The sequence below is a fragment of the Piliocolobus tephrosceles genome, chromosome 16, assembly GCF_002776525.5.
Source record: "Piliocolobus tephrosceles isolate RC106 chromosome 16, ASM277652v3, whole genome shotgun sequence".
NCBI lineage: Eukaryota > Metazoa > Chordata > Mammalia > Primates > Cercopithecidae > Piliocolobus > Piliocolobus tephrosceles.
Window position 1 is genome coordinate 8,401,894 of NC_045449.1, and position 13,408 is coordinate 8,415,301.

At 39.0% G+C, this 13,408-nt stretch overlaps 1 protein-coding gene across 6 annotated transcripts in view; it reads right to left on the reverse strand.

The window, feature by feature from the left end:
- MYH10 (myosin heavy chain 10) overlaps positions 1-13,408 on the reverse strand; it is a 153,858-nt gene that overhangs the window by 86,416 nt on the left and 54,034 nt on the right. For all 6 annotated transcript variants that reach the window (XM_023193225.2, XM_023193226.3, XM_031934325.1 and 3 more), the window contains one exon: positions 7,100-7,192. In XM_023193225.2, coding sequence (XP_023048993.1) covers positions 7,100-7,192 — 93 coding nt within the window. The remainder of the gene's footprint in view (positions 1-7,099; positions 7,193-13,408) is intronic.

Below are 13,408 nucleotides of genomic sequence, written 5' to 3' on the forward strand. Positions count from 1 at the left end.
ACACATTTTGATGATAACACACGTTGTATACCAATCCAGAAACAAGTGAAATTACACGTGTACTGTGAGCGTTCTCAACAGCAAAGACAACTAGAATTATCTCGTATATAATAAAATACAAGTTGTTAAGGATTTCACTCAAAATGCACAATAGGGAAACTTGGATATTTGATATTTTGATACCATGAAGAAAATAAAAAGAAAATTATCTTAATTAGTTTCAAAAAATTTTGTTTGTTCTGAATTGACATCAATTTCTGGAACCTTTTCTGGGATGATTATAATGTATCCATAGTAATTAAAACTAGATTAGTTATTAGTTAGCAACTTAATTCAGGGGCAATGCAGGTTTGTTTCATATTCTCAACATATTTTCCCCCTTCTTAATTTGGTTATAAATCTCGGTTATAAGCCAAAGCACTAAGTTATTACATGCTCTGCAATACGCATTAAAACACATCAGCACAGATAGGGTGCTATGCATGTGCGTTAGCTATTTGCCCTAAATGAGAAAACCCATTCTAGGAGTAATGAGCTAGCACTTAATCCAAAGGCCAGATGGCTACCTTAAATGCTTTAGCTATCTTAATCTCCAAACCAAACCAGAAGCTTTGTCGTTAGTAAAATGAGTTTTCACATGCACTAAGTGGCCTCATTACTTAGTATAATGGATATTAGAAATCACTAGGGTAACATGAGTGGCATTAAGCCACGGACTGATTAGAAAGAGATACATATTAACTTCAAATAGAGATTTAAAAAAAAGATAAATAAATAAAAACAAAGAAAGATTCATATAGACCCTCCCCAATCCAGAGTCAAGGGAACAGGTGTCGAGACCCCAGTAAGTGCAGGAGGCTGTATTGCTGAGGGTGCTCCCAGAGCTTGATACTAAATGGCTGTGTGCAGCCAGTGATCTAGAAGATGCTGGTTGCCTGGTGCAGACCATATTCTGTCACTGATACTGTCACGTTTGCCTCAGTATATCTTTCAGGTAAAGGTTTGGTTAGAGAAATTAAACAGAGTTGGGCTGCATGCAACTTACAAAACTGTTTTCAGTGCCTGCCTGCTGATAGATATGAGGGTGTGGAATCCCGACGTGCTTTCATTATAACCTGGTAACTGTAAGGAGGATGCCTAGAGCCCTTACCTAGCTCTAATTGCTGGAGGATACTTATCTACCAAAAGGTACATAATAGTTGGAAATTGCCAAACTGGCTTAAGTCAACTTGTAAAAAAACAGAAAGAAAAGAAAAGAAAAGAAAAAAGGATTTGTGGAAATAGAGAAAGTGATTGTAACTAAAACTCTGTGAGGGAAGATGTATCTGCTGATCCAAACAATCACTTTAAAATTGAAGTCCCTGTTTTTAAAGTTTCATTATGAGAGATTCATTGTACATAAATCTCCTTCATCTGGAATGCATTTTACTTCTCCATAAACAGAGAACTGGACTAACTGTGAATGATTATTTTCTTAAGGGTAATGCTTTCCGAAAGAAAGAATCCCTTTAATATAAACCATATGCTAGTATCTTTGAAAGAAAAGATATTCTTCAGGAAATTAGTCATCTATATTGGATCAAAGAAATGGAACCAAATGGCTTCTAAAGCTTATGGAGTTTATAGTCCCAAATATTCTCACTGTAAGCATGGAGTTTGTAAATATGACTGAATGAAATTTCACTGTATACACAACTCATTTTTTAACATCATATTTCTCTTACTATGACACTGATCTCAACCCAAGGCCTGGCCTGCCCACGGAGCCACTGCTTCCCTCATGTTCTCTATCCATGCTTCTAAAATGGGAGCATGCATATTCTCAGAGGATCTAGCATAGGTATCACCTTCCCCGAGCTCAACAACATCATGACATGCCGCTGAAAACACATTGAAGTTAAAATCCATATGAAGGTGTGCTTTACAGGGCTAGAGACCTTGGTTTTGACCACTGATAAATTCCCAGGGCCTAGAAGAGCGCATGGCACTTTGTAGTGTCTGCCGCATTTTAAGTAAATGAATCCCATAAAATCCATAAATATGCCTGTGGGGCACTATGCTAGGAACCAACCATACAAAGTCCCTACTGACAAAGCTCTTAGACATTCTACTAGGAAGGATAATAAATAAGCAAAGCAATTAGTTACAGCTTGGGATAGGTGACATGAGGGAATAAATAGGACACTGTGATACAGAACAATAAGAAATCTCCTCAGATATAGTTTTAGACTAACTAGCTAGTTAGGAGAAGAAATGTGGACAGATTTGAAACACCTTCTGGACATTTAACCAACAGGATTCACTGCTGGCCTGGATACGGGCCATGAGAAAAAGGCTGATTCCTAGGTATTTTGTTTTTCTAGGTTTTGCTATTGTTTTTATTTTAAGTTTAAGCAACTGGGTGATTTGATGATACCATTGATTGACAGAAGACATAAAGGAACAAATTTTGAAAGGAAAGGAAAAATTTTCATTTGGAATATGTTAAACTTGAAGAATCTATTGATATCCATTTGGAGATATCAATTAAGTTGCACAGTGGTTGGCAAAAAATAGGTGCTTAATAATTAAAAGAACTAAATAACAAATCAAACATCAAAATTACACAGAATTGAATTTAAAAATGAGTCTACAGTGGTTTCTTTCAAACTCGAAGAACCAACACCCATAGAGAAATACTAAAGGGGAATTTTAACTCAACATTATTTAATCAATGGACCTAATTATTTTTAATGGAGCTACTGAGATCAACTACTTGTTTTAGTACTGTATAGGTAACATCTTATGATAACAGTAGATAGCAATAAACTATTATTAAAAAATACGTATCAATAAAAGTTGACTTTCTAAGAATTAAAGCCCAAAGTAAACAATTTAAAGATACCTCTGTTTCTTGGTCGAATTGAAAGCTACGTCTAAGAACAATGCCTTAATAAAAAATCTTTTTTCTACTAAAAACAAATCAGTTTTTACTATATTAGAATGCGCTTAAAGGTTATTATATAGTACTGCAGGCACTTTGGAAGGTGGTACTTCAGCTGAAATAGTGTTTGTTGAACATTTGGATTCAATGGCTGATTCTTGCTCCTTTCCTATGTGCTGCTTCCAGGTGGCTAGAAAACAATCTAATTCTTCCTACCAGCAGAATGTAAAACAGGTTTCTATCAGACTTCATTGTCAACCTTTGGAATAGGATGTATAAATAACAAGCATTAAATCGACTCATGTATTACTTTGCAAATAAATTTCAGAAAATAATTACCTTAATTTAGACTATAATTTGAAGGAACGACCTAGAGCAGTTTCTCGATCTTAGCATAACTGATACTTTGGGCTCAATTATTCTAAGCTGTGGGGACCGTCCCATGCATTGGATGATTTTTAGCAGCATCCCTGGCCTCTACCAACTAGATGCCACCGGCACACCACTACCCATTCCCCCAGGTAAACAAACAAAAATGTCTCCAGACACTGCCAGCGTTCCTTGGGGAGCCTCCAATTAAGAACCACTGACCTAGAGTCATTCCAGTTACAGATTAAAATCCTACATACATCAATGATGGAAATCGCTGTAAGGATTCATGGTAGCCACGATAGCCAAGACTGCCTCAGTATTCACAGTCCCCTCCCACACAGTATCAGGGTTGGTTTGTATGGCCAATAGAAGACAACAGAGGGATGACATGTGATTTCCAAGGCAGGGTGTGTAACTTCTGTCTTTCTCTCTCTTGGACCACTTGCTCTGGGAGAAGCTGGCTGCCATGTCATGGTGACATTCAAGGAGCCCTATGGAGAGGCTGCCTCCAAGGTCAGAAACTGAGGCCTCCAGCCAACAGCCATGTAGGACAGAGACTTCCCAACAAGAGTTACCTGAGGCAGATTTGAAGGAGATCCTCCCACCTCAGTCAGGCCTTCAGATGACTACAACTGTAGCCAACATCTTAGTGACGACCTCCTAAGAGACCCTGGGCCAGAGTCACCCAGCTAAGCTGCTACTGACTTTCTGACACACAGAAACTGTGAGATAATCGATGCCTTAAGCCACCGGGTTTTAGGATCATTTGTTACATAGCAATCAATAACTAATACAGAATTATAGCTGTTCCAAACACTAAAATAATGAGTTGAAACGCACCCTGGCAGGGAGATAAATCCTTGTACTTCGTACCAGAATCACTACATTCTTTACCCAAGGGCACAAATGATGGCTTAGTAGCAATTTATCTTTTCCAGGAAAAAATGAGACAACTGAGCACCAAAACTGTTTCTCTTGAATTTAGGGTATGGTTTTAGGGCTTGCGGGGCGGGGGGGGGGGGGGGGGACAGAATAGATTAGTAGCTTGATTTCTGTGGTAAGATAAACGATTTTCCACAAAGAAGTCCTTGAAGATCTTGATGGGAGATTCACATACCAAAGCTGGCAGCTCCCTGTTCCTTCTTTCCTGTGATACAGCCACTAAACACAGGGCATTTCAGTAGGAAAATTTCAGATTTAGTTGTGGCTCAGGCTCAATGGGGATGATCCAGGAGAATGACAGAAAGTCTGAAGGAATGCAGTTTCCTCAGATAGTTTTTAAACCCACAAGTCAAGTCCCAGGCATGCCTCCTACTGACACAGGCACATTTGTTTATCCCACTTTGCACATAAAAAGCTAAGTTAATTACTAAATGAACTTGGATTAAGTGAATCTTCAAATTTTATCTTACTGGGAATAAACAATATTCCAAGAAAGTACATCCCAATTTCTTACATAACTTGGAAAGCATCTTGCACTGAAACTATCTCTGAGGGTGCTATGGGCTGAAATGCGTCCCTGCACAAATTCCTGTGTTGAAGTCCTAACCCCCAGGACCTCATGATGGAACTGTAATTAGGAAGAGGGTCTTTAAAGAAGTAATTACATTAAAAAGGAGTCATTAGGGTGCACCCTACTTCAATATAATTGGTGTTCTTATAAGAAGAAGAGATGAGGACACAGACACACACACAGGGAAGGTCATTCGAAGACACAGGGAGAATACAACCATCTATAAGCCAAGGAAAGAATGTACAGTGAATCAGCAAGAGAACTAACATAACTAACTCCATTTTTGTTTAAGGGGCCTTTACCTATTCCTGCACATGGGCGAGGATAATTTTAGAGCACTGAGATAATATGCAAAAACAGCCATCAGGTAGTTTTTAAAACTAACTCTGAGATTAAAGGAGAAGTATGTGAACAACTATGTTTTGTTAAAGATTTATAGGAGCACTGTGACTTGACTAAGGACAAGGATATTCCCAGCCTCCTCGGGCCCTTGCTGGCGCCCAGATGTCTGTGGTCATCAGTTACCTCTTCACCCCAACCCTGTCTCCTTCCCCCCGCTTTAAACAAAAACAGCCTAAAATGTGTTCCGACTTGAGAGGGTCCTCTGGGACACGAGTCCACCATCTTCTTTGTTTGCTGGATCTCCAGATAAACCTGCTTTTCCTCCCATCAACTCTTGTCTCCTGTGCATGGCTTTCAAGTGGCACGCAGCCGAACCTGGGTTCAGTTATGAGGGGCCTCAGAAGAAACGAATCCTGCCGACGCCTTACTTCAGACTTCTAGCCTCCAGAATTGTGGAAAAGTACATTTCTGTTGTTTATGCCACTCCCAGTCTGTGGTACTTTTATATCGCAGCCCTAGTGAACTAATCCAGAGGGCTTTCTGGTTGCCTTTGTGTTTGCTGGGTCCTCTGTGATCCTGAATCTGGTCGCTTCCACTAATCATAGCCACGATGCCATTGGAAAATTAATGTGCAGACCATGATGTCACACTCTCAGTTTTAAAAAGCAAGTCACAATGACACTAGATCCCCAAATTATCTTACTGGGAATAAACAATATTCCCAGCAAGAATATTGAACTGTAAGAAGAATGAACTGTTAGAACTGAGGTCTCTTTTACTCTGGCCTTCTTGACTTACCAATACTTCAGAGCAGGGAGGAGAAAAAAGGGAAGAATTAATTTGAACAACTTAAGTGGAAATAATTGAACAATGAAGTCCTTCTCCGATCTAACAGTGGAAGGGGTTTCTGAAACTTGATGACCATAATCCAGGGCAAAAGACTTATTGGAGGAATGTCCACTGTGTTGAATATGGGTTTAGAGATGATTTGCTGTGACGGTGTTGAAGCTGAGCAGCTGGGCTGGGGAGGGGCAGTGTCCCCAAAGTAACAGAGACCCGGCCATCACTTAGGATAACATTCTCAGGTGAACAGGTAGAGCTAGTCAAACTGAAGGGGAAAGTAAAGCTTTCAAGTTGAATAGCTAAGGAGGAATTTTAGGCTGGGTGTGGTGGCTCATTCCTGTAATCCCAGTATTTTGGGAGGCTGAGGCTTCCAGCGATCCTCTTGCCTCAGCCTCCCAAAGTACGGGACAACATAGTGAGACCCTAGTCTCTAAACAACAACAACAAAAATTATTATTTTAAATTAGCCTGGTGAAGTAGTGTGAACCTGTAGTCCCGCCTCCTTGGGAGACTTGAGGCAGGAGGATGCCTTGAGACCAGGAGTTGGAGGCTGCAGTGAGCTATGACTGTGCCATTGCATTCCAGCCTGGGTGACAGAGCAAGACCCTGTCTCAAAAAATTTTTAAAGAGAAGTCATAGTAGTGACAAATTATTCTGAAGTCCAAATCCCACAGAAAATAGCAAGATAAGGAAAGGTCAGTTTACCACATCTAACGCGTTGAATGTTTACTATGCCTAGTGCTGGGCTAAATGCTCAACGTGCATACCATTTCATCTCCACTCCGATTCCATGACAGATGTTATTATCATGCCCAGTCAAAGACAAATAAGCTCAGAGAGGTTAAATTACATATCCATAAAGTAACACATAGAGTTATACATTTCTGTATGACAAAATGACTAAAGTTACTTACACATTATCTTTTTTCGTTTTAAATGTGACTACTAGAAAATTTAAAATTACATGTGAGCTTGTATTATGTCTACAGAACTACATGTATTAGCTTCTTAAAATCTAGGAAGAAAAGTAATTCATTTGCTTAATCACAGTAGACATTTAACTAGAAATCTAAGGAATTAAAAGCTTCTGGTGCTTTGAAACTTACAAAACGAGATGAGTTATCATTTTTCACAGTCTTCGCATTTCCAAATGATTCCAGAATTGGATTTGCTTGCAAAAGCTGCCGTTCAAGTTCCCCCTAAAAGACATTACACATACACACACACACACACAAATAAAAGCAGATGTACATTAATCTAATGTCTTTACTCAAGTTATCAGGGAAAAAATTTCTAAAAAAGAAACTGCATCTTTTCCTCAGTTCTTTCATTCTGTCTGCCATCCAGCAACTTTTGTTGGCTTCTTAATCCTGGTTATGATAATGGACTCTACTAAAGGAAAAAAATTAGCATCTATAAAGTGATCACAAGGAGAAGAAAATGTCACGCTGAACAGAGAAGATCAACTTAAGCACGGGGCACGTAAATCAGGCAGAGAATTTTGAAAATAAAACAGATGGGCTTTCGTGAAATGAAATTTAGCATGACACTTCAATTAAGAACATACTAATACTTCTGTTTATTTTAACTCTGCCTTATTTGAAAACTTTAAGGCAGTTAATTTAACAGTTACCACTATATTGATGTAGCACTTTCCAGTTTTCCAAGGGAGTTTCATATACTACCTCTATCATATAGACAGGGCAATGTCTTTGCCTCCACTTTCAGAGGATGGTAAAGACGCTGATGCTGCTAACTTGCTCAGATTTAAAAGGCTCAGTAGAGAGTATTCGGTAAAATGTCTGCTTTAGTCACTGTCTTTACTTATATGTAAATTAGGCTATAAAACAGATTTTACAAACAAAAGGTGGAAATATATTAATATGTGCTTTAATCATGAAACACAATAGAAAGCTGTATGAGAAAGCACGATGCCATTTCTGGCCATGAAAAGCACCAGAAGTGATGTTGTGTTTCTGGAATGTAATTTCAGAATTATATTTTATGACTTAAATAAATCTGCTTTTTCCAAACATAAATCTTTACCCTATATTTTAAAATACCACAGTATTTTAGACCTAAAGAAAAACTAACTAAAAGCTGCTAGGAAATGAGATACTCTAAGCAAAAAAGATGAATATAAAGAACCTCACATAAGGCTTTTAAATTAGTGGTATTTGGTATGTGAGGCACTCCATCACCATCAAATTCAAAAAAAAAGAACAAATATATGTCATCCGTACAGTTCTGTCACGCCACCCTGGTGTGGACTGTCACTCTACTGAAAGGGTGGGGAAGTGTTCCTGAGGCACATTGTACAGGAAGGGGACCTGCTCCACCTACGTCCATTACAGCATGATCTGGACTGTCTGCACGTTCACAGGTCTTAAGTACAATCTACAACCGTGTTCAGCTGAAACTAGTCAGGAACCAGTCTTGTCGAGAACCTCAAGCTACCTGGATGTCATTACATGGCATCGGTTCGTTTTCTTGGCGTTAAGACAGTTTCCTCCCTGTACAACAAATCTGGTTTCCTCACTTAAAAACCCTTACCAGACTATTTTTGCTGTGCATTTTTCTAAACTATTACATGCTGCCAAACTTCCTTAAGCATGGTATCCCGAACAACTTTGATGACTGAGAGTCGTTGTTAAAAATGCCAGTCAGGGGCCAGGCGCGGTGGCTTATGCCTGTAATCCCAGCACTTTGAGAGGCCGAGGCAGGAGGATCACGAGGTCAGGAGATCGACACCATCCTGGCTAACACGGTGAAAACCCGTCCCTACTAAAAATACAAAAAAATCAGCCAGGCGTGGTGGTGGGCGCCTGAGGCAGGAGAATCGCTTGAACCTAGGAGGCAGAGGTTGTAGTGAGCCGAGATCGCGCCACTGCACTCCAGCCTGGGCAACAGAGCTAGACTCTGTCTCCAAAAAAAAAAAGAAAAGAAAAAATGCCAGTCATTATTCGGTGATAGAACAGACTGCCTGCCCCCATCCCCCTCCAGGGTTGGCAGTCACTTCCATCAGCATTCCTATGACTAATATCTTGCAAAGCCCTTGGTATACTCAGTTTGTATTAACTGTTTGGGTCTCTAAAAGCCGTTTTTTTTTTTTTTAACCTAATTCAATCTATGTGATGAGAATGTGGAAACTTGGAAAAACACTGGCATTCTGGTAAGTGGGGCATTACATTAACAGTAAATATCTACTGCTAGACTGTGGATTCCTTAAAATCACACACATCCTACCAAATCATAAGAAAAATATTTTGATAGTCCATCTTTAAAGAGTTTTTCTAACTTGGAGGTAAAGCCAGTAATGCATATCTTACTTTAATATTACTTAGATATGACTAAAAGGATTATTGGAGTCAAATTTTTTACTGGTTCTTTCCTTTTCCCGTGTGTGTGTGTGTGTGTGTGTGTGTGAGAGAGAGAGAGAGAGACGGAGAGATTGATCCACTGATTCTATTCTTCTTGTGTTGGCTTCAAGTAACCTGGTTGTATCCCCTGTGCCTAACTCGGTCAGTATCAGATCAAAATGATACTTGGCAAATGTTCTGCTGAATGAATGTATAATCACAGGTTCCAGGGGTTATCCAACTCTTTATATGTGAGGACTTTTTCTGCTTATCTGTGATGGTGGATATCATGAAAATGATGCACAAACCTTTTTTTTAAATAGCTCATCAGCTAGCATTAGTGTATTTTATGTGTAGCCCAAGACAATTTTTCTTCTTCCAGTGTGGTCCAGGGAAGCTAAAAGGTTGGACACCTGGAATTCTAGAAGTATTTGGGGAGGGGATGGTGGTGAGCCAAAGGCAACAAGAAGATTTATGGGTCCTCAGAGTCACCATGGTAATTGTGGACTCAGGCACCCCTCCGTCCCTGGTGTTGGTCCCACTACGTTAATAGTGTCACGGTATCACTCCTACTAATGGATTTGTGGACACTGGTGAGACTGAGTAATGATCTCAAAAACTCATAAATGAATCCCCAAAAACCTGGTACAAAGCTATCATAAGTATCATAACATACAGAAATTCACATGAAATGAGATAATTTCTGTGTTGAACAATTTCATAATTAGATAAATGGTGCTAACAAATCTCAACCAAATTATGAAGGCATTTGTAAACCATCAGGGGGCAGTGACTATTCATTTTTCCTCTTGAATTGGATGGGCAATGTCCTTCGTTTCTATTCTATAATGTTACTTTGGAATGTAGGAAACAAGCAGCCTTAGCTATTGAAATGATTTTTAAAGTTCTAAATATTTAGAGTTATAGACTGCTTTAAAAGTTTACCAGTCATAGTGAAAATTATACTCCTGGGTTTATTACATAGTATATAATATACACTCGCTATATAATATAGCATGAGTTCGAAATGGTTAAAAATATATACCTCTTTCAAAAGTCCAGTTCAGCCAGCAAGGGGACTCAGGCTGGGATCGGGCTGTACCTTGCAGGCCTGGCAGGGCAGAGCTGCAGGAAGGTTAAAAGCAGGCAGCAGCAACCAATCACACGTTGAAAACCAGACTCTAATCTCAACTGGCAGGCTCTCATTACTTGCTACTTGCTATCTATCACCTTTCTGTCTTGGTTCAGCACAGTTTAAACCAGGTTGGGGAAAGATACAAAGTCGTCCTGAAGATGACTGGAAAGACAGGGAGGCAAGTGGGCTGGCTTGAAGGAATCATTTGTAGGGGGATGGTCAAGTTTTAGAATTTAATCATTTTCAAATCTGCTCTGAAATTGCGCTATGTTGAGGCTTTGTGAACTCTGTGCTAGACTTTGAGGGTCTCTAAGAGCAACCTCTCTGGAGGAAAGAGGGCACACAGAAGCTGTACTGCAGTCGGCTGGTGGATACTAAGGGGATAGAGCCAAATAAGACCTTTAATTTTGTTATAAAAAGTATACCAAAAGTTCATAGATAAATGTTTATTTCAAGTTTACTTAAGTATTGTTACTTAATTTTGAACACTGATTTGCTTATATTTGTTCATATTTCGAAAATGAAGATGAAATTTAAAAGGTAAACATAAAAGACTGACCACACTGCTCACTAGGATGGCTTTAATAAAAACACAGACAATGCCAAGTGCCGATGAGGATATGGAGAACTGGAACTCTCATATGTTCCTGGTGGGAATGTCGAATGGTGCAGTCTCTTTAAAAATGTTTAACAGAATTACCATATGACCCAGAAATTTTACCTCTAGGTATCTACCCAAGAAAAATGAAAACATACATTCTCACCACAACTTGTACGTGAGTGTTCACAGCAGCATTAATTATAATGGCCAAAAAGTAGAAAAAATCCATATTCATTTTCTGATGAATGGACACACAGAATGTGACACATATTTAATATAATGGAATATTATTTGGCCATAAAAAGGAATGAAGTACTTATATGTGCTAGAATCTGGACAAACCTTGAATATATTATGCTAAAAGAAAGAACTGTCAGGGAGGACCACATATTATATGATTCCATTCACACAAAATGTCCAGAATAGGCAAATACAGAGAGACAGAAAGTAGATTAGTGCTTGCCAGGGGCTGGGGGGAAATAGCAGGTGACTGCTAATGGGTATGGAGTTTCTTTTGGGGTGAGCAAAATGTTCTAAAATTGATTATGATAATAACTGCATAATGTGAATATACTAAAAACACTAAATTGTACATTTCCAATGGGTACATTGAATGGTATATGAACTATATCTCAATTAAGTTGTTTAAAAAAAAAATGAGTAGACAAATGAGCAAATAAATAAAGGACTGACAAAATCAGGAGCCTAGAAATGCCCTCGCTTTTGGGTTTACAATTCATACTACCGTTTAGTGATAAAATGCTGGATGTATACACATGACTCCTCAGAATTTAACTTTTGCTTATAAAGTTCAATATAAAACCACAAACCAGTGGTATAAAATCAACCAAAAGAAACTGTGACCTTGGAAAGTACAGACTTTTCACATTGTAACTGTAACTTTAAGGCAATCATTCAAGTGGGGTGAAGAAGTCGCAGACAGTGACACCCAGCAGGGGGAGAAGTAATTTCTTGACAGGACCCTTCCAGGGTGTGACCATTCCCTACCGCGCTGTTAAATATTTCATGTTCCTCAGTTGTGTTGGGGAAGAAAAATTGAGAACGAGTATTCTTCTGACATTTCTAAAAACATCAGCATAGCTACTGCTTAACTATGATTAAAATCAACTTGGGAAAAAAAAATCAACTTGGGAAAAGAAGCACTGAAGATTGTGTGCACAGTGGACACATGCAGTACGACATGCAAATCGGCAATGACCGGGAAGCATGGCCCAAAGAAGCTGCTGCCTTCTTTGGGAGAACGTGCTTCCCAGGGATTGATTTGACTCAAAGTAAAATCTGGGCGGGGGTAGGCATGCCACTCACATACAACAGGGATCCACTCTGTAGTTTAAAATGACATCGAAACAAAATGTTAACAACAATGATTTATGTGTTCCATACGGAATTTGGAAAACCTAAATCTGTGTATTAATTGCATAACACTATTTCAATAGTGACCCAAGTACATATTAAAAGGACATTTAGCAAGTACCTCTAAAGCGTAAAGAAAAGCTGGTTTCTGGCCCAGATTTTCCTTCTTTAATTGGCAAAGAAGCTTTTAAATATCCTACAGGATAATGATTATTTCATTAACTCTCTTCATTTGTATCACTGGTCTATTCTGCAGCTAAAGGAGCAAAAGGACATCATAGGCCTTCATAGGTACAGTACAGCTTGGGTGGCTGGCAATCTCTTAAGAATCTTAAGAAAGATATCTTAAAATCTCAGTGTCTATGACAATTCCTTAGATATTTACGATTATTTCTTTATATTAACAGATCATTTCCATAACTCGATATTATTGTTTCTTGCTTTATATCAGCTTTGTATCATTATGTTTGTGAAAGACAAACCAAAACCCTTCCAATGCTAGGGAAAGGATTAAATCCAAGTATAGATGTCCTACTCTATCCAAGGTATCTGGCTCAGGTCTGCCCTCCTTCTACTCCCAGGTAGTGAGAAATGGAGGACATGCTATGATTCTTGGTTTGTTCATTGCTATGGTTTGTGGAGCTGAAAGGTAGGCATCTGATAATTAGGAAGAATTAACAGTCTTCCACTACTTGCCCAGTATAAAGAAAATTGTAATTGACTTTATTTTACTTATTTATAGAGATGAGGTCTTGCTCTGTTGCCCAGGCTGGAGCACAGTTGTGTGACCACAGCTCACTGCAGCCTCAAATACTTGGGCTCAGGCCTTCTGTCTCAGCCTCCCAAACACCTGGGACTATAGGTGCATACCACTGTGCCCAGCTCTAATTTATTTAATATATTAAATATAATCGGGCCTTTGTTAAAACACAGGCATAAACTATGC